This window comes from Ochotona curzoniae, unplaced genomic scaffold (assembly GCF_017591425.1).
Source record: "Ochotona curzoniae isolate NIBS_2020 unplaced genomic scaffold, NIBS_Ocur_1.0 contig_1, whole genome shotgun sequence".
NCBI classification, from domain to species: Eukaryota; Metazoa; Chordata; class Mammalia; order Lagomorpha; family Ochotonidae; genus Ochotona; species Ochotona curzoniae.
In genome coordinates, this window is record NW_024464918.1 from 23,171,103 (window position 1) to 23,193,162 (window position 22,060).

At 42.3% G+C, this 22,060-nt stretch overlaps 1 protein-coding gene across 5 annotated transcripts in view; it reads right to left on the reverse strand.

Annotated features, from left to right (window-relative positions):
- The window catches only part of TCERG1 (transcription elongation regulator 1), a 48,558-nt gene extending 27,297 nt beyond the window's left edge, over positions 1–21,261 (reverse strand). For 2 of the 5 annotated variants that reach the window (XM_040998374.1, XM_040998285.1), the window contains exons 1-7: positions 21,175–21,257; positions 14,956–15,181; positions 12,756–12,908; positions 11,351–11,774; positions 6,875–7,117; positions 1,639–1,701; positions 337–537 (exon numbers count right to left, since the gene is read on the reverse strand). In XM_040998374.1, the coding sequence (XP_040854308.1) occupies positions 337–537; positions 1,639–1,701; positions 6,875–7,117; positions 11,351–11,774; positions 12,756–12,908; positions 14,956–15,181; positions 21,175–21,233 (1,369 nt within the window). In that variant the 5' untranslated portion in view covers positions 21,234–21,257. Of the gene's footprint in view, positions 1–336; positions 538–1,638; positions 1,702–6,874; positions 7,118–11,350; positions 11,775–12,755; positions 12,909–14,955; positions 15,182–21,174 lie in introns of all 5 variants that reach the window. The other 3 variants (XR_005885727.1, XM_040998552.1, XM_040998463.1) reach the window with 2 other exon arrangements.
- Positions 21,262–22,060: the final 799 nt, after the last annotated feature.

The following is a 22,060-nucleotide window of genomic DNA, read 5'->3' on the forward strand; positions in this document are numbered from 1 at the left end:
TTCATTGTGATGAAAAGCAAAAAAGAAAGGTTTTTAGACAGAGATAAAAGGATGGTGACCTAAATTTTTTCCTCACAAAACATACATTCCTTTCTAAATTATGCAATTTTTAACAGGAGCAAAAAAAAGTACGTGTCTTAACTGCTCCAAACAACAAACAATGAATGACAAGTGTCCAGACAGAACTTGTTTTTTAAATAAATTCCAACTTAGTGGCATAAATAATCCCATAACAATGTTATTAGAAAGTCCCTCAAGTACGCGTTAAAAAAAAAAATCAGACATCCTGAAAGGATTTCACTGACCAAAGTGTATCCCAAATTGTTAAAACAATACCTTTTTCCTTTAGTTCTTGTGGTTTTTCCCAGGTTGATTCTAACGTTCTGTTGTTATAATAATAGGTTTTCCCATCCGCTGTTTTATACTCAGTCCATTCAGAAACTGCTGTTGCTCCAGCTAAGGCAGCAGGAGAAGCTGCAATAGCAACTTGAGGATGTATCATAGGCACAATGGGAGGGGCCATTCCAGGCAGTACACCTACAGAAAGAGGGAGGGAAAATTAGATGCAATTAAACTCTAGGAGCTAAATCTTACCAAATATTAATAAATGAATCAATGGAACAAAAAAATCATATAAAAAGAGATTTTAAATACTACTTCATTCTATGACCCTGTTTTTTTTTTTTTTTTTTGAAGTTCTAATGGTTAATTTCAATCAGATGCAGAAATTCAACCCAAGAAGTACCTGCAAAATACTGACACATTTGGGTCTTACTCATGATGAGGTCTTAACATAATAAATGATAAAAATCATTCTCTATGAACAGAAATAATTTTTATAATTTCTCAAATTCTAGTGAAATCACAAATTATATTTGCTGAGCATATTGCCTAAGGCAAAATTAATCTGCAGCCCTAATATGCTTAAAAAGATGCAAGATTTCTTACTTTAAAATAAATGACTAGGATTACCCAATCTAAGTGACCAAGGCCAGCTATCAGTGTGCGCTCTGTCTATTCCTGTCCTAAGCAAAAGCTGCCTTCAGTTTTTAGAAGATAAGCCATTTACACACTTTACAAGACAGCCAAATAAGCTGATACTAAATAAACAAAATTATTAAACTAAGGATACACAACTCAAAATTGAAACGAAACTGTGAAATCCTAAACCAGAATTTAATTTCCAGCTTTTTAACTTTGCTTGAGTAACTTTAAAATGCAAATATATACTGTACACACAAATATTCACACACATATACTCACTAGCATGCAAGCGTCATCACATCACTGAACACATGGAAATGATTTTTTTATATTTAACTTAAAAACACATCAAAAATAAAATTAAATGCTATGAATATGAGAATGAAGTTGTTAACACTTATTACATAAATCAAGATATAAAGTGATCTGACCTTATTTGCTTTTGTGAAACAAAGAGGCTAATACTACAGGCAATTGGGAAAATCGAGTGTTGGCCAAATATGACAACTGCATATATATTGCTCATTAAAAAGAAAAATATAAAAAAATCCACTCACTTGGGCAAAAAAAATAAATAAATAAAAGGAGAAACAACAACATTCACTACCATGCCAACTTACAGACAAAACAAACTAAGATGGTTTTAAAAATTACCGGTCTTGGTGGTAGCGACTGTCTTTACATACGGGCAGCTGACTATCTGCATCATTGCTACACCTGTAAAATGGATAAGCAAGCATACGTTGGAAAGCTGCCATTGTATGTCAGCTACCACTGGGATTCAGGGCGATAATTTACCACTACAATTGAGAATGTGACCTCCAATGAAAAAGACCAAGAATGGAATAAAATTCCTTTATGTGTGACATTTTGTGGGAAGTGGTGTCAAATCCAACAACACTAACTAAATTGGAACGATTACCTACCATCTCTGATAACATTTGAAGGTGTCTCAGTGTTTTAAACTCAACAAAATAAAGTTCCTTCATTACAAATGTGACAAATCCTCACAGGGGACCTTTTCCCACAGGACATCAATCCACGCTGCCTTTGCTCAGACACCAAACAAGATGCTGCACGATGCTGACAGACACTTGCTCTACACTACTGCCACGATGACCCCGCACACAGGAGCTAAGGCAGGAAACACAGCCACTCAGAGCACAAAAGTATGAAGGAATGCAACAGGACTAACACATGGGAGAGCGAGAAGAAAGGCAGGTTATGAAATCGCTCTAAATATCCTACCATAAATATTTTAGCTAAGAAAGAGCCAAAGACGAAGGAGAGGATTATGTAACTAATGCCAGGTTACCCACACTGAGCCGCGCTGTTCCACAGAATCCCAGAAGACTGAACACGGGGGAGGCAGCAAGGAGCATTTAAGGAATACCCAGCCTCTCCCATACTGTCAGTGACGACTTCTGCTGCGGCCACAGAATTCCATCATTTAAGCTGGCTAACGACGTATATTAAAGAATGGAAATTACCTACAGTCCTTAGAAGAATGAAGATTCACCATGGTGCATTACGGTGAAGATAAATAAGGGGAAAAAAGCAAAGCTAGAAAAATGACCAAGAAATTCAAAATTGAAAAGGAATTTCAATTTTTTTTCTACAAATAGGAAAAGGTTCAAGAAACATATATAAAAAATAACTTCTATCTCATTTAATTCAGCTAAAAAACACTAAACCTAGCTTGGGACCCAAAAAAGCTAAAAATAACAACTATTTTTTGCATTGAACGCCAGAAAAATTAATTTCTTCCAATTTAGACTGGAATTCAACATTAAGCCCTGGATATGAACTACTTTATCTCCACACACACACACACAAAAAAACCTACCACTTTGACAAGATCCTTTAATTCCATGATTGCTACTTTACATAAAGGATATTACAATGGATCTTAAAAAGCTGCTAAGTTAAATGAATAGTTTTATTCTGCCTAATGTTGAAAGCAAGCAATGAAAGGATTTCATTCATACAGCATGCAGTATATTTAAATTAATACAAACACTGCCACCTACAGGACTACCAAAGCTATTGAACCAGCACTAGAAATCCAATTCTTAGAATACTTGAACATTATACTCAAAGACTGTTCTCCACAACTATTCTTCATTGAGTGATACTAACTATATAACTTAAACAGAAGAAACCAAAATCCACCGATGTAGACTTAACTGCTTTGTTAAAAATCGACTTAGTCAACACACTTTTCTGACTACCAAAACACAGACCATGGCAAAAAGTCACATATAAGAGCCAGTGAGTTGTCTCAATTGGCTAATCCTCCACTTCCAAGTGCCAATATTTCAACCAGGCATTAATTTGTGTCCTGACTGTTCCACTTCCTATCCAGCTCTCTGAATATGGCCAGGAGAGCAAAAGAGGATGGTCTAGTGCCTTGAGACCCTGTACCCTCATGGGAGACCCAGAAGTTCCTGGTTCCTAGCTTTGGATCAGCTCAGCCTGGGCCACTGCAGACATTGGGGGAGTCAGTGAATGGAGGATCTTCCTGTTTTTCCTTCTTTCTGTAAATCTGCCTTTCCAATAAAAAATAAATACATCTTTTAAAAGACAAAAACAAACCAAAAAAAAAAAAAAAAAAGGATCCAGCACGGTTGCTCAATTGGCTAATCCTTCCCTTACAAGCACCAGGATCCCATATGGGTGCCGGATCGTGTCCCAGCTGCTCCACTTTCCGTCCAGCTCCCTGCTTATGGCCTGGCCTGAGAAGGCAACACAGGATGGCTCCAGTCCTTAGGACCCTACATCCATGTAGGAGACCCAGAGGAAACCCATGTCTTCAGATTGACTCAGCTCCAGCTGTGGTGGTCTTCGGGGAGTAAACCAGTCAGTGGATAGATCTTTGTTTCTCCTTCTTTCTTTAAATCTACCTTTCCAACAAAATTTTTTTCTAAATAAGTCACATACATTTCTTACGTGTCAGATTTCTTTCATAAAGTATCATCACTGATGTGTCTCATTAATACAGTATAATCACACATCATTTCAACCTTTTTAAAAAGAAGCAGCTGTTCAGTTTCCCTACAATTCTGCCCTCAAATTATGGTACTAAGAAATTTAAAAATCCCACTTAGCATTTTGGATAATTTTGACATCACTAACAATAAGTTTCTTAAATGTATTTCATCTAAGACTTCATGGTTTTAGAAGCAAAAACCCTATAATCCTAGTCTAACTCCCTGCCCTCTTAATCCCTTTATTTTACCTCATCCTTCCACTCTTTCATCTTGTTTGATGATCTTTTCCTTCACCACCCTCATTAAAGCCCACCAACACTATTTTAAACAGAATTTTAAAAGTTTCAAGACACATGACAAATCCTACACTCTACTGCAGAATTGGAAATAAAGAGGTATCCCCACACATATAAAAGCAAACAAAGATATTTGGGAGAAGAAAAATAAGTCTTTATTGTCTTATGTTTACTAAAAATGTTGTATGACTGAATTAACATAAAAAATAAATGCCATAATATATTTTAAAAATCACTTTCTGTAAGACACTAACACCCACTCCATTTGGTATTTTGGAAAAACCTTCCAAACTATGTAATTCAAGTTCTCTAACAATTAACCTAAGAAATGTTATCAGCAGCTGCCATTTACAGAACGCCCATTGCTTCTAAACTTCACAAGGACCACTTCATTTTGGTGACCCAAATAATCAGTATGGTTCAGGGTAAACTTTTTAGCAATAGGGCAAGTGTGAAGGGGTAAGGGAAACCACACATAAAATGCAGTCATAAAAGGCTGGCGTTGGGCCTTGTGTTGTGACACTCACATCCACTACCACAGTGCTGGGTCAGGATTCAGCTTCCCTGCTCCTGACCCCAACTTCCTCCTAATGCAGGCCTCGGATGGCACAGAGGCAGCTAAGTAACAGGGTTCCTGCTAGCCACTTTGGGGGCAACCTGTATTGAGTTCTCAGTCCACAGTTTTGGCCTCAGTCTGGCCCTAAACGTGACAGGTGATTAGAAAACATTCAACAGACGGAAGTTCTTGAAGTTCTTTGTCTTTATCTGCCTTTCGGGGAGGAGAAAAAAAAAAAGCATAACCTTAAGGGAAAAAAAAGCAGCTGTGTCCTGTACATTTTACTATGACAAAATTCTACTTTCTACAGAAATGAATACTGCTAGTCTGTATCTCCCTTCCCTTCTCTTAGATTAATTTGTATGAAACCATCCACTGGTTAGCTCTCCAAATGGCCACCACAGTCACAGCTGCGTCAGACCTGAAGCCAGGCGCCAGGAGCTTCTTTCAGGTCTCTCGCATGGGTGCAGGATGCAAGGAGCTGGATGGAAGTGGAGCGGTTGGGTGCTCAAACTGGCATCCAGATGGGATGCCAGCACTGCAGTCGCAGTTTTATCCAACACCACAAGGCTGGTCCCTCCTCCAGAGCGTGTGCTTACTGATCTGGTGAGAACCTTTCAGCATATGTCAACAGCATCATCATCCTACTTCTCGGTCTTCACAAAATTAACAACCCCAGCTCCTTCCAATCAGTTAGAATCCAAGATCTGGTCTTAACACTGTCCTTATCCTAAATCAGACAAAACCCACAAGTTAGGACAAAATTCTAAGTTACACTCTGCCTATCGCTTAGTTTCCTACGAAACCTACATTCAGAAGAAATCAGGAATGGAGAAAATACTTCATTTTCTTATTTCAGAATGATTTGTAGCATGCACTGCCCACTGAATTATCAGACCATTTCAACAATGTGTAAAAAGTTTTTATATCAAATCAAAACCAAAAAAGTATTAATTCTTGAATATTTTGGTTTCCTTATTGCCAATGAACAGTACCTGAAAGTATCTTTTCCAAATTAGTCACAAAGGAAAAGGAAAGCAATAGTGAATAGAATGCATGTGAGGAGAAATGGCTGTCACCACAACCCTAACCTTAAATAGAAACTAGCACAACAAAACCAATGGCAATAACCCTGGGGGGTGTGAGACACGGAAGCCTAGGCTCAGTCCACCTCACTACGTGAATTCTCTAAATTACCTAAAATATCAGGGCTGACAAGTGTAGCACACGGAGCAGTGGACCAGAGACTAAGGATCAGACAGGCATGTCTGCTAATACCATTAGCACTCCAATGAGAATGCCCAAATACTATCACTGCTTAATCCCTGCAGGAAGAATTCTACTCCACAATCTTGTCATTTCTAATTAGATATTAGAATACACGAATTTAAGCTTTCAAGTAATGCATGTCACACTTCACTACTGTTACAAGGGAACTTGGTGATAGCTGTTTCACAAGAATTTTTTTTTCCAACAGTTAAGTGACTATTTTCTCTCCAGTATAACAGTTTATAAAGCTAGGCACCAGCTAGGTATCTGCATTTGGAATACACAAGATCAAATCCCCAAACCATCACTCAGTTATATAATCTTGGGTAAGTAATTTAACCTGTCTATGTACCTACCTCAGAAAATGGTTGTGAAGATTAAAACAGTAAAGTTTTTACAACAGTGCACTGTAGATAAATCATTCAATTTGTGTTAGCTCCTATGATTTGATCTCTCAATTTCACAGACTCAATCCCTTAAAGTTACTGCATTTAGAACATATTTACAGGAAAAGATGATCATTTTTAATTCATCCAGGCCAATATCCAAAGTAAGTGCAGCTTTAAATGTGGCTCTAATTTTAACACATGTAAACAACAACAAAAAAAGGACATTTACCAAAACTGAAGAGAAAATATTGCAGTTAGCCATGAATCTGTCAAACACGTTTCAAACAAGTGAGATTCAAGGCAAGTTTCAAATGCAACAGACACATGAGAACAAACTAACTGACAATATGGAAACATAGCCAAAAAGATTATTATAATCTGTTGGTTTACCTGGAAGTGGAATTGGCATGCCAGGAAGGGGCACACGAAACGGAGGTACCATGACTGGTGGGAAAGCAGGTATTGCTGCTGCTGGCTGAGGTACTGAGTGAGGAACAGCAGGAGGTAACGCCTGGGGGTGCGGCTGGGGAACCGTGTGCACAGGTGTGGCTGTGGGAGCAGGAGCTGAGACACTAACTGTAGGCGTGGCAACTGACACAGCAGGACTTGGGGTCTGATCTTGTGTTGTGGGTGCTGATAAAAGATAAAACAGACACATATCACTCCTTCATAGACCACTGCAGCATAGTCACACATTCAGGAAGCATCAAGGGCCCACTCCATGCACCATAAGAAATTTGTCAAAAGGTCTGTCTTTAAGAAGCTTGAAAACAGTTACTCAGAGAAGTTTATTCTGAGGTGATGAACCTTGGAAGGTTACGATTTGAACAAGGAAAATGGGAAAACAAGGAGAAAACAAATAAGTAGTCAGGGAAGTATGAATAAAAGAAAAAAAGGAGAGAATGAGCAATAGTTCAGAAAATTGAAAGCAAGCAGCCAACTAGTGAAACACTACACTTTCTAACAGGTAGGCCAGAGGCAGAAGCTAGCAGTGCTGAACAGATGGCTAAGGCAGTGTGTCTACACTGCTGAGCAGGGAAGAGGAGGAACTTGGGTCAATGCACAGAAAATGATCTAGAAGAATACACACGAATATACATCCACCTCTGAATATGTCACTCAGGTTTTTTAACTAGATTTTTCATTAGAGTTTAAATTTCTTAAAAAAATGCACTCATTTGTTTGTGTAACTTCATAAACACAAGATGGGCAGACAGAAGTTTTTTGTATGGAAGAATAATCATCAGTGTTCTTTGATTAATTAACCTGGCAGATGCACAGGAAATAAAGGAAGAACAGAGGTAGGAAAAGCAACTTTAATACTACTGCATATAACTAATGACTGATTAGATACAAATCAATGGAGTTAAAAAAAAAACCTCAGATTTCCCTAGGATTATTTAAAAAAAAATTATAAGGATCAAGTTTCCATTGTACAACTAGAATGTGAAATTCAAATCTGTACTTCAAACTTATAATTATTCACAAATAAACATTCCATCTCTAGTAATATTTAAAATAAGGTGACCTGAATAAATAAAATCCATTTTCCATACTTTTAAAATCTTTGGTTTCACATTTTACAAAAAATGTTTAACTTATTCATTCATAACCTAATTACAAAACACAATTCATTTTGGTGATATACTGATCACACATAGTCAGGTTTTTTTTGATGTAAAGAAAAGTTACAGCCCCACACTCCACCTGTACAGGAGAATGAATTTATTAAATTAAGTGAAGCTAAACAACGTTTTCCCAATCCTTTTGTGAATTTTGCAAGAATACAATTTAATAAAAACCACCCAACAATGCAACTGACAACAGATTGTGCATCTTTTTCCAGCTTTAAAAATGAAAAACTCACTTAGGCTGGGAAGATGTGAGCAATTTCATACTTGTTAAGGAGGGACTCACCTTGGCTAAATAGACAGCAGGGCCAAACAAGTATCTTCAGGGCCCAGGAATGAATTGTTGGTCTAGCATAGACCTAGCCTTAGGGTACAGTATCATATTAATATAATTTTATAACAGTGGGAAAAATACAAATTTCATGCAACATTTGCCCAGTCCCATACATTCATCAGTTAGCAGTATAATCTATCATAATACCTGAAAACACATCTAATTTGTCTTGCCAATTTCACTAGGAAGTAGATTTCATTAGTTTGTACAAATCTGCGCAAAATAGATTAAAATACAAATTTTTTGTTACAGTCTATACTAAGCTCACAGATCTTTAAAAAATACTATAATAGTTTTCAGATACTTAGTAAAACTAGAAAAGTACTACAGTCTGGAAAATGTGTTGGTTTAGAAGAACATCAAAGCTCAGTTGGGAAGATCACCAAGAGACAGCAGAGAACATTCACTCATCCCATCCCTCTTCCTCTGCAACGCAGGACTGGCTCGATTTGACTATCAGCCATGAGTCAGCATGAGCAGGAAATGGAAAAGTCATAAGGAACTGGATGAAAAGCTGGACCAAGCAGGGGACCGAAGACCTCAGTGATACATCATCATCCAGTCCCAGTGGATTTTTGTTTTTTAAAAAAAGACAACTGATTATATATAAAACAGAGGGAAAAATAAAAGACTGTGGAATGACAGCACATCATGATATACTAAATCAAGTGAAATAAAAAAAACATCAGGAATATTCAGAAAGACAATATCAAACTTCTGTTTAAAAGCAATAAAAAGAAAATGATCTGCTACCTGTTTTTTTTGGAATAAAAGCCTCCCAAACACTGCAGGACAGGGCAAAAAACTGGCAAACAGGATTTGTGAAAGAGCAGTTGATAACAGGCTGACACACTTCCCTGACACAGAAGCTGAACGGACACGGGTGGTCGCCATCTTTGAATACCTACCTCCCTTAAGACAAGAGCAAATCCTAATTCTCCCTCCCACAAAGGCAGAGTAATTTAGTAACACACAGAGCTTCACAGAGAACCATGCTGCTTTTATTTGCCCTTCCACTGTCACCAGCACAGGCAGTCTTCTGCACTGCCACAAAGGTTCTGGAAACAGTCTATAAAAAGGTAAAGATCTTCAACCAGCTAGCTACCATGACTGCTACATTGCCATATGAAAACTCAGCTACAAAAACAAACTTGCTAAGTACTTTTACATTTTCCCCTGCAGTACATATTCCCTCAACATCTCTGAAAAAAAAAAAATGGTTAATAGAGTCTTTAAAAACTGTCTCCATATCATCTGTACCTTACATCTTATTTCTTCCTTACTAAATCATTAAAGTCCAAAACTGAATACACTATGATTAAATTTCTCTCACATACATTAGTATTGCACACAAATAATTCCTGGGGCCAGTGTAGTGGCACAGCCAGCTAATCCTCCTCTACCTGTGGTGCCAGCATCCCAAAATGGCAGGGGCTCCCCTCCCCAGCTGCTCCACTTATGACTCAGCTCCCTGCTAAAGCAGCAGCAGGATGCTTTCATGTGGGAAAGCTGTGGAGAACGGGCCCTTACACCTGCATGGGACACACAGACGAAGCTCCTGGCTCCCAGCTTTGGACCAGCCCAGCCCCGGCCACTGCAGCAATTTGGGAAGGCAATGAGCAGATGGAAGATCTCTTTCTGTCTCATCCTCTCTTCCAAGTAAAATAAAAAAGCCTTTAATAATTGATTAACAATAATAAACATAATAATAATTCCCTCAGTCCCTAAAGTGGGAGCAGGTCAAAGGGACACACAACTTTGAAAAAAAAATTTCCTTTACCTTTTCTCCAGGTAGCTAAACAACACAAACTACACTCATTCTCGAAGGATAATTACACTATCTTCAGCATAATATCGTGTCAATCAAAGTCAATGACATCATTATTTCAATACTTAAAATTTATCTCAAATTTTATAGCAGTAACATACCTTTACAAAAGAAAGAAGTTTGTTTTTTAAAAAGGGGTAGAATAAGAATGGATAGTTGTGACAATCTCTGATCTATCCCATTCTTCAGCCCCCAAATCTCACCTTTTTACAAAAATCTCGCCTTTGGGTCGCCACACTGTATACCTGGAAATCTGTTTTGCTTTCTGCATGCTGCTCTTCCACGGGCTCATTCCACCTGCCTCCATTCCATTCTAGAGCCCACTACCTCACAAAGGTTAGCAACAAAGCCCCAAGTGATGGCCTTGACTACACCACAACTAGCACCAGGGAACTCCCCTAACCTGCACCAACACAGGACCTTTAGCTCCTGTGTCATCCACTGGATTCTTAAAACCCTTCATAACTTGTCCCATTCTTACCGGAAGTGTACTGGCCAACAGAAGTTCTCTCACAAAGCTTCCTAACAATCCTGTAAATTGCACTTATCATTACCTGACCTTTGCTCATGCTGCTCCTACCGGAAAAACCCTTTCCTCGCTCCTGATTATATTCAAGTTTTACCCAACATTCTTCATGATCAACTGGAACACTCAACAGTCAGCCCATTGCTCCTTGAATCCTTACCTCTTTCATTTCTACTATCTAATTTTACACTCTATCCTCTAATTGTTTCACATGTAGTACTCTTGCTGCAATTAGGAAAATCAGAAACTCTGTAAGGCAGCCAAACTTACACTGACTTTACAATTCCCAGAGTCCTCATTACTGTTAGCCATGACAGACAGTTAACTCTACACTCAGCCAGTTAAATTTCATGAACTGCAACTAAGTAAATAATTTTTTTTTACTAACATAAATTTTGGTTTTCTTTGAAACAAAAGTTATAACATCAAAAACGTTAGACTAAATAACATCAAGGAGAGTATCAGAAGCATTCAGCTCATCTTGGAGCGCAGCTCCTGGCTTACTTCTCTAGCCCCTAAATGAATACACATACTAGCTGGTACTCACTTGATACTGTCTGTGCAACTGAAGTGGCGGTTGTTGTGGTAGAAGTGGTGGAGGACGGGGTGGATGAAGACGTTGAAGTGGACACTGCAGGTGCTGGGCTACTGGTTGCAGGGGTGGAAGCTCCTACTGCCTGTGCTTGCACTTGGGCCTGCGCCTGGGCCTGCGCCTGGGCCTGCGCCTGAGCCTGGGCCTGGGCCTGCGCCTGAGCCTGAGCCTGCGCCTGCGCCTGTGCCTGGGCCTGCGCCTGGGCCTGTGCTTGTGCCTGGGCCTGAGCCTGGGCCTGGGCCTGAGCCTGGGCCTGCGCCTGAGCTTGAACCTGTGCCTGAGCTGCAAGCATAGGTGTCAACTCTGACTGCTGAATAACCTTAACTCCATCTGGCTTGGTCCATGCAGATTCACGCGTCCGAGCATTATAATAATAAACCTACAAAGGAAGCAAAAACACTGATATCAGAGAATCTGCCTACTGTTGTAATGCAACTAAGCTTTATCCTTAAAAGGTATTTAAAGGGTACAAAAAGTACATAAAAACAGGTCATTCATTTATTATAGAATCATAAGTAATCCAGCCTCCTGTTTTCTAAAGTGAATCCATCTTCTATTTTATCATAAACAAAAAGAGAGAACAAATGCTGAATTTCATGCAAAAAGCTAATACAGCCAGACTGAGTGTGCTATCCTTAAAAAAGACTCGCTAGCCTGCTGGCTGGGGTCTGAACACTTCAATTTCAGAAGGATTACCGGTGTACCCACATTCAAAACAATGGTTCCCTGTGCCTAAACCTTCTATGCAAACAATGCGATTCCTGCTGAAAACGTTCTTTCCTCCTGGAGATGGGTTTTGGTAGGAGCTATGGAGAGATGCCGCCTCCGTGGCCAGTCCCCCAGAGAAAGCCCTGTGACCTCTGGGATCTGCTGAGCTCCCTGGACAGACAAGAGTACACACGTGTCACCACTGTTCACTCCAGACTGGAGGAATCAGGCACACCTCATGGGATTCCAACAGCACAGGGTTCTTACAAACCTAGGCCTGGCCTCCTTCAGATGGTGTCCCAGGCCCTTTTCCTTTGCAAGATTTTTTAAAAATTTTTCACAGTAATAAGCCCTTGCTATGATTTCCTGCTAGTCAAATTACCAAACCTGGGTGGGATGGCCTTGAGGACCTGTGACACATAAATGACAAGCTTTTAGCATCACAGGCGAAGCCTGGTTGGCACTTGAGGAAGCCACTGTCTCTTCCAGACAGACATCCAATCCAGGTAGCCTTCCCAGGGGTTCTAAACCACACCCTGCCTCACTGAGGCAATTTCTTCATGGACAAGGACACGGTCTTCGATCTCAATCTACCAAATTCTACATTTACCCCTTGGTCTACAAAAACACCTTAAAATGCTTTTTAATTTACCTTTCCATCTGGAGTTTTGTTTTCAACCCATATCTCCTCGGTGGGCGGCAGTGCTGGAGTACCAGGGGCAGTCACAGGAGGCATTCCTGGCGGGAACATCATGCCCGGAGGAGGAGGCATGGTTCCCAGGGGTGGAGGCATGAAAGGCGGTCTCTGTTGATCCACAACAGTTAATACCCACTGTAATTAGCAACTCTTGTTTCTTCAAATTACTACCAAGTTCTATTCCACAGTAAATCACCATAAGAAAAGTCACTTTTAAAGTCTATCCAAATACATTTACTTGTCGATTTAGAAGTTTTTAATGCAAAAAAATCACTAAACAGACCAGAAACACATACATCAAAATATTAATAGTTAAAACAGTCAATTCTGACTTAATGTCACTGTATACAAATTCTGCTTTTTTAATCCAAATTTTTCATACACTGCTAACTTGGTTACTTTTTTAAAAAATTCTCAGGACATATTTTAATATCAGGCATACCAATGACTTCACAAATCATAACAGGTATCAACCAAAAGAGAAATTCTTTTTTACCAAATGGCAAGCACTAAACAAGAAAAGTCAGATACAGGTAACCCTGTGCTCTCTCTCTGCCTATAAGAAAACACTTTATTAGCTAGAAAACATTCAGATCCTATTTTTAACAATATGGTTATAATAACGTTTGTTCAAAGACATCAAATTTTTTATTGATGTTTTAAAGACACAGTAAAATAATTGCCCATTCTACTTCTCAAGGCTAAATTATAATTTAGAATTCAATTCAATATACACCACAACTTCAACCTCCCCGGAGCCATTACTATTTTAATAGGATCTGTGACAAAACTTTCACTGTCATTCTTCAAGAACTTCTGAAAAAAAAACATAAAATTCCAAAGCAAACAATTTGCCAGCAACCACTATCTCTCACTGGAACAGAAAAGCAGCCCCTTTCAACAGACACACTCAATCTCTTAAACATAAAGACTCTTCAAGAAAAGGTTTTCCCTGCAGATAAAGATGAGTTTCAAAATTAAAAATACAGTGAATATTGGCCCAACACTTTAAAAGCAGACTCTGAAGGATTAATGATTTCCTTTATAATCTGTAATGTTAAAATACAATTATCCAAAATACCTTAAACCTGAGTAATGAAGTTAAACTATATAATATGATTTCCCTAAAAATATTTCTCTTCCCATAACTTAAGTTATACTGGGTTCAGTTTAGTGTCTTTTCAAGCATCATACTTAGATATTATATAAAATATCTATCCTAAATATTTCCTGGGCAACCTACTCTGAAAATCACTTAGATTTAACACAGTTACACCATGCTCCATCAAGAGTACCATGGCACTGCAGGCACAGCTGCCAGCTAGCTACACTGGCATTCTCTAAGTGCCCGTTTGAGTCCTGGCTGCTCCACTTCCAAACCAGCTCCCTGCAAAGGTGCTTTTGGAAAGCACCAAAAGATGACTCAAGCATGCGGGCTCCTGCCACTCAAGTGGAAGGCCAGGAGGATGCTTCAACCTGGTACAGCCACAGGCGCTGGGGCCATCGGGGCAGCGAACTAGTGGATGGAGACAGTCATACCCCTCCCTAACTAAATTTACAAACTGAATTTACAAATTGAATCAAAACTGAATTTACAAATTCTGTTTTGCTGCTGCACTTTCCACATTCTATGCTAGAAATATTTACATGTAACTGTATACTTTCACTACCTCTCTATCTGTTCTGAACATTTGTACTAATACCACACTTCAGGAACAGCAGGCTAATACACTGCTGTTCTCTTTGGCTCCCACTTTCCTACAGATTGAAACCATTAGCAATACATGACGCTGGGGTCAGCAGCTGCAGCACTGCAGATTAAGGTGCCCACAGCACCAGAATCACAAATCCAAGTGTTGGTTCAAGTCTGAAAATGCATGTGGGAAAGCAGCAGTAGATGGAGCAGGTACCTGGACCCTCTTCACCCACACAGGAGGCAAAGATGGAGTTCTGATGGGCCTGGCCCGGTCCCGGCTACTTGCATCTACTTGGGGACTGTGGCAGTGGATAAAGATCTCTTTTTTTTCTGTCACTCTTTCAATTAAATCTCCAATAAATATAAATAATAAAAATGCCAAGTTGTGAGAGCAAAACCCTTACGTAGTATCAATACTGATATCAACAAAGGAATGGTTGCAACCTCTATGTTCTTTACCTGGAGATGTGGAGGGCCCATAGGTGGCGGAATCCCTCCTGGCGGGGGCATCGGTGGCATATTGGGATCGAAAGGAGGTCGTCCAAATGGGGGCCGAGGCGGTGGAGGAGGGCCTCGCATCATACCAAACGGTGGGGGCGGTCGCATGAGAGGCGGTGGGCCTCGCATCACTGCACTTGGTGGGGGAGCTGGGCCTCGGAACCTCAAGGCCTGTTGTTGAGCCATCCTGTGTAGGAAAGCAACAAATCCATCCATTTTTATTTCTTGAAGTTACAAAAAGAAGGATGCTAATCTCTAATTTTATCAAAGTTAAAGCAGCTCAATCCAAGAGCTGAAAAACCATTTTAAAACCATCACAGGAAAAATTCTTAGGAATAAGCAATAGCTGTTGAACCCAAAGGGAAACCTGGAGGGCTCACAACGCCTCCACATGCTGCGTGCGGCTGCAAAGGGGCACAGGAGGAGGGGACTGCTGCAGGAAGAAGATTGGGAAATACCTTGACCAAATGATCAAAATTTGTATTATCTAATAAAGAGAGATGAACAAATGGCTTGAAGGAAAACGTCACCTGCCCTAACCAAAAAATGTATAACTTTAATGTAATCATCAGGAAATATTACATAAATACAAAATGAGGAATGTTCTAGCACATGGCAGGTTGTATTCTTTAGAATGTCCATGTTACCTATACAAAACAAAAAGGTAGGCTGTCGAAATGTTCCAGATTAAAGGAGGTTAGAATAACGCAGCACTGGATTCTATACTAAAGAGGGGAAAGCTCTATAAAGGATATTACTTCATCAACTAGCAACAAAGCAAACAACTGTCATTTTAAATATATCAAGTTGACAGCTGAATTGTAGCTAAGTGAGTATCTTAAGTCTAGCATGGTAGACTAGTGGCTAAAGTCCTCACCTGGCACACACCAGGATCCCATATGGGCGCTGGTTCTAATCCCGGCAGCTCCACTTCCCAGCCAGCTCCCTGCCTGTGGCCTGGGAAAGCAGCCAAGGACGGCCCAAAGCCTTGGGACCCTGCACCCCCATGGGAGACCTGGAAGAAGCTCCTGGCTCCTGATCAGCTCACAGCTCCAACCATTGCAGCCACTTGGGGAGTGAACCAATGGACGGAAGAATCTTCTCTCTGTCTGTCTCTCTGTGTATATGTGACTTGGCAATAAAAATTTAAAAATCTTAAAAAAAAAAAAAAAAGTATCTCTACTCTTGGAAAATATACACCGAAGTGTTTAGGAGCAAAGGACCACACAAATACACCTTACCCTCAAACGGCTCAGAGTAACCAAATTTCTGCAGGTTTTTTTTTAAATCTGAAATGACTGAAATGACTTCTTGATGCAAATTTTTTTCATGAGAGGGCTATTTTAAATAATCACTACTATTCTCCATTTAAAGGAAAAACCCTTTCCTGTGCATACAACACCAGTACATAGGATAGTATTATCTCTTCCCTAAGCACATTTATGAGGCCTCAGCCCTTGCAGGTACTTTCTATATGTCACACAGCAAGTTCTCAAACATCATCACTTAATAATCATGAAAAGCCTAGAAGACTGATACTATTATTAATATCTCAGCTTACAGATGAGGAACCAAGATGTTCAAAAGTTAACTGACACACCCAAAGCCGAACAGCTGGCTCCCTGGTAAAACCAGGACCACGTTAAGCTCCTTCAGAGTAGAAACTGTTTTCTCCCGGATGCCCAGCACAGGAGGGCTTACTAAATGCTTGCTGCAGGAGCCAATCAGCACACAGGTGCCCGTGCACCCATGGCACATCATAAACAGGGCACGTAGAATCTTAGGACAATCTGCCAGTCAAGGTGCCACCTACCACGCTCTTCCCAACAACTGCCATAAATCTACATTACACCTGAAATGGACATGTCTGTGCTCAAAAGAATTAACAACTACCGTCTTCATGGATATACGACCGTAATCATCTTTATAGTCACTCCTCCTCAGGTGGCTTCAACCGCTTAACGTTTTTCCATTCTCTGCCTGTAATTAACCTTCATTCCTCCACATTTTCCACTTTATAGCTCAATTCTAAAATACACACGCATTCAATAATGAAGTTGCACTGCAGAACTAGCACTGCAAACAGCTATCAAGTGTTTGTAGAATCTGCAAACAATCCTACGCTCCAAAGGTCAGAAAACGAGTTAAAGGCAGTGTTTGTGAAAAAAAAAAAAAGGGGGAATATGGATTACAACTAAATCATCAGCTCTTTGGCAAATTACATGCACTCCCTCAAAATAAATTTAGCCAAAAAAAAAATTTTTTTAGCCAAGATACTTGTTTCAGCCTTGAGCGAGTAATATCCTTTTCTTCCAATCTACCAATTTTTTTTCCAAATCTGCAGTAATTTTTTTCCTTTGAATTTCATAGTTCCTGGTCATAGTTTAAGTGAAGCATTTATTTTTCTAGAATCAAAAGAAAGTCCTAACAGGGCTCTGTCATACTAGTTAGATAATTCCTAAGTCTGAGTCAACTCAGAGGTAAATGAGCTGGTAATAAAAAATAAAAGCTAATTCATACTTTGAACAAGATGATATCAACATTTAGGGTAGGATCCCGTACCTACTTTAACACTCTTATCAATCCTCAGCAAAACCCAGCAGAGCATTTTTCCTGTCAAAAAGGAATTTGGAAGCTGTCCCACAGATGGTTAAACTGTCACCTGTTATGCCAGCATCCAACACAGGCGTCTGCGCCCATTCAGAGGCTAGTCCACTCCCCATCCAACTCCTTGCTAATGTGCCCGGGAAGGCAGCAGAGGACAGTCCCTGCTACCCACACAGGAGACCCAGAGGGAGTTCTTGGCCCTAGCTGCAGCCTGGCCTAGCCCAGCAGCTGTAGCCGCCTGCAGATGGTCCATGAGTGCTCAGTCTAACATCCTTAGTCTAACTCTGCCCTCCAGATAGCTAAGCCAGTCTGGCAGAAGGGTCAGGAGGGAAGATGGCATTTTAGTCATTAATATACATCTCACTAGAGTGAAGATAAGTCATATAATCTCCTCCTTCAGATTACAAAAGCTGCCACGTTGAGTGCAGAACATGTGATCAGTTCCATTACCAGATCCTACAATGACCCAATCAAGCACATAAAAAACTGCCAGACCCTTAAGTGCAATCTATATTAGCTATTATTACTGTTGCTACAGCATTAACACAGTAAATGATATTAGTATTATGAAGAGCACTACCCATCACTGCACTGCCAAGGATACGTTACCAGAACCCATCCAACCCGGCCCTTTCGTCATTCAGACCACCAGAAGCTTGTGGCGTTTAACTACTCGGAAGGCTTTCTTTGCACAGGAACCCTCTGTCTGGCTTGTACCCCAGCTCATTGCATGCCTCCTGGTAATTCAGCCTCAGTTCAAATGGCACCTCAAGCAGCCTCTCCCAGTCCTTTGCTCATTACCCAACTGGAGCAAGGAAAGGCTGAAAACAAACCTCTCACTTTCACTTTTCTTTACTCACTAGTACAGGACTCCCTTTAGTATACTGTGCTGCACCGTCTTTCCTGTCTCACAAGGACAGTGAACACTGGGTACTATGTGTATGCCAGGCAAGGTTACACGGACATCACTGCACTAACCCCCAATCCCCACACTAACCAATGAGGGATGAGGTGTGTTTGGTACCATTTTACAGAGCACACTACGGCACAGACTGTGCTACTTAAGGCAGCTGGTCAGCAGTTAACACCAAGGGCAATTCTTACTATTTTATAGGCAAGAAAATGTAAAGTCTTTTAAGTATTAATGGGATACCACAGACCCTAAAGATCTAAACAAATATGAATTTAGGATGGAAGTTTGGTAGACCAATGTGAGCATTCACAACCTAGAGCTGAGTGTACAGGTCCAGGTGCTGCTCCCCATAAAGCTTCCTGCTCCAGGAGACCTTGGCAGGCAGCAGTGATGGCTCAAGTAGCTGGGTCCCTAGCAACCAAGTGAGAGATGTGGATCAAGCTGTGAACCAGCCATCAGACGGAAGCCAAGCACATGCACACACGTGAACACACGCGTGCCACACACATACGCACTTTGGCGAACCTCAACCATAAAGGGATGGATGGGAAACAAAGGCCACCAGGTTTTACAAACACAGCATGGAAACTCCAACGCCATCTCTATGTGGCCACGCCGTCTCCTCAGGGGCAAAGACAAGACTGCAAATACTTCATAGGAAGGGCAAGGACGCCAAGATGTTATTCAGGCAGGAGAGGCAGAGTCCGCGAACCAAGTGAGGAGACCTGAGCGTCGGTGCTCTCTCACCCCATGTGGACAGCTTAGTTCACAACTTAGATCAATGTTAAACAGAACAGGAAACAAAGGTCTCAGGGTCAGGTTCAGGATCTACTGTCAGCACCCAGGTCTGCAACCGCCACATGTGCACATACTGGCAGGCCAGCAAGCAAACCATCATCTCCAAGTCTCCCGACTTCATGCACTTACTGCACAACATTCCATTAGCCATACGGTCCTGCGGACACATCCCGAAACACACTCAGCAGATAAACACAAAAACCTAACACTAGCTTCTGACATCAGAGAACAATGAAAGGCTCAATTCTCATCACTCGTGATAAATGCAACCCAGAGGTCTCTACAGCATGCTCGGCCAAGCAATTTCCAACCCGCGACAGAACACCTCACCAAGGCCCTACGCGCATCAGTTCTGCAATTTTCAGATTACAAACGCAGTTTTAAAAAGCTACGGACTGCACAGCTGAATATACTCTAAGAAATACAAAATAATGTCACCTAATAGTTCCCACCTGAGACTGGCCAAGTAGTACTCAAACTTTCCATCCCTGTCACTACAAGATATCCACAACTCACTGTGTCCACTCATGACTAAGTGTGCACTTGGGACTGAGCAGTCAGGGCCAGCTCTGAAAGGAAGGTGGCGTTGCAGTCCTGCCCCGGGAGCAATTTCTGCGTGTGATATTTCAGACTCTCAAAGACATTATTTTCTTCTAAAACTCTGACTCACAGTATCCCATTTCCTTTTTTAGACAGCCAGCGTAAGCAATAGACAATATCAGGGCCCATGATATGCACTGCTCTTTTTCACTTTTAATTGATGACAAGGGCACAATTCAGAATGTGAGCTAAATGTCTGAAATAGTACTCTTCCCATTCAGGTAAAAAATATATATATATATGTTTGTGTATATACACACATATAGATTAATAATTATATTGTTTAACATATACATTACATAACTATAATGCATACGTGTATTACACATACATGTATTAATGTATATACACACACTAGTATGTACAAAGCCCAGGACCTCTTCCCTCCTTCCAAAAACCACCTACAAAGAAAAGGTTTCTTTCCAATCGTTATTTTTCTTCTTAAACTGGAATTGCAAACTCCGCAAGCATTTGAGGCTCGAGACGGGGTGGGGACACGCACAGATTTACGTCCACGGTTCACCCCACCGACTCCACCTGTCCGAGGCTCGCTTTCCTCGCCTGCAAGATGGGCGAGTAACTTCACCGCAGGAAGCTGGCCAGTGTGGCCTACCCTGCCTGGCCCGCAACTCCTGCAGCCGGGAGGCCTCCGCGGACGAAAGGAGACAGCCCCCCACCCCCAAAGGGGTCCCCCGGCACCACGTCAGCGCCTCACATCCCCCCCGGCAAAGCTTTTGTTATTCACAGCTACGGGATCGGGAGGGAGAAAGACCGAAAGAGCCAGGTTGAGGGAGACGAGCGAGGTGCTGGGGACGAGATCAGAGGACAGCCGGGGGGCGCCCCGGAGGGCGTGGAGAAGGCTGGCCCGAGGAGATCCCTGCCCAGGGTCCCCGCACAGCCCAGGGATGCGGAGCAGGAGAGCGGGCCGGCGGCGGGGCCGGGCTGGGGGCTCGGCGGCAGGCGGCCGAGGCCCAGGCGGCACGCGGTCACGGCGGGGCCCGGCCTGCAGGCCGCCCCGGCCCGGGGGACCCCACCAAAGGCCCGGGGAGCACCCCGAGAGCGCACGGGAGGCCGCGGCACAGCCCCGGCCCGGCGCTCTCATTCAAGCCCTCTTCCCTTCCCCCTTCTCCAGCCCCATGCGGTCCTGGCGCCCGAGCAGCCCCATCCTCCGCGGGCCCACCATCCGCTCCGGATCTCCGCGAGCGGGCCTGACCACTGGGAGTCCAGCGCGCCATGATGTGCGACGGGGCAGCGTCCCTTACCTCAGCTCCCCCGGGTTGAATCGCTCACCGTCCCCCCCGTCCCCGCCACGCTCCGCCATTACAGAGGGCCGCGTTCATCCACCCGCCGACCCGACGCCCCCTATTGGTCAGAAAGATCGTCAATCTAGGGCGAGAGAGGCGGAACTAGCAAAAGCCTCCGAGATGATTGGAGCAGCTTTCTATCAGTCCTCGAGGTGGAGGGGTATCTGCCTTACTATTGGGCAAACGGCCCGCCGACTTTGAAAGCGGTATGGAGACAGTCCGGGGATTGGTCGCTCGGAGGCTTTATGGGAAATGTGACTTTGGCGCTGAGGACCCTGGGCGCCCTCTGGCGGTGAGCGGCCCTGGGTCCTCCCGCGGCCCTCCCGGCCTGAGGTGGCCACGTGGCTGCCGGCTTCCAGGAGAGCCAATGGGGGAGCCATGTCGGCCAGCAAGAGCTCAACCTGAGCGCATGTCGACGGGTGAGCCAGTTAAAGGCGATTGGGTCGCGGCTAAACCAATCCTAGACGCGACGTGCAAGGAGCTGTTTTCCCCTTTTACCGTGATTGGAGTCTTCAGTCACCATTCTAGGTCCAATTTATTAAATAATGTCTGCGAATTACAACACTTCGTAAATTATACTAAATAATGAATTGAGTTTGATGAGTGTTATAAAAATATAGGGCCCGGCGGCGTGGCCTAGCAGCTAAAGTCCTCGCCCTGAACATGCCGGGATCCCATATGGACACAGGTTCTAATCCTGGCAGCTCCACTTCCCATCCAGCTCCCTGCTTGTGGACTGGGAAAGCAGTCGAGGATGGCCCAAAGCCTTGGGACCCTGCACCCACGTGGGAGACCTGGAGGAAGTTCCTGGCTCCCGGCTCCAGATCAGCACAGCACTGGCAGT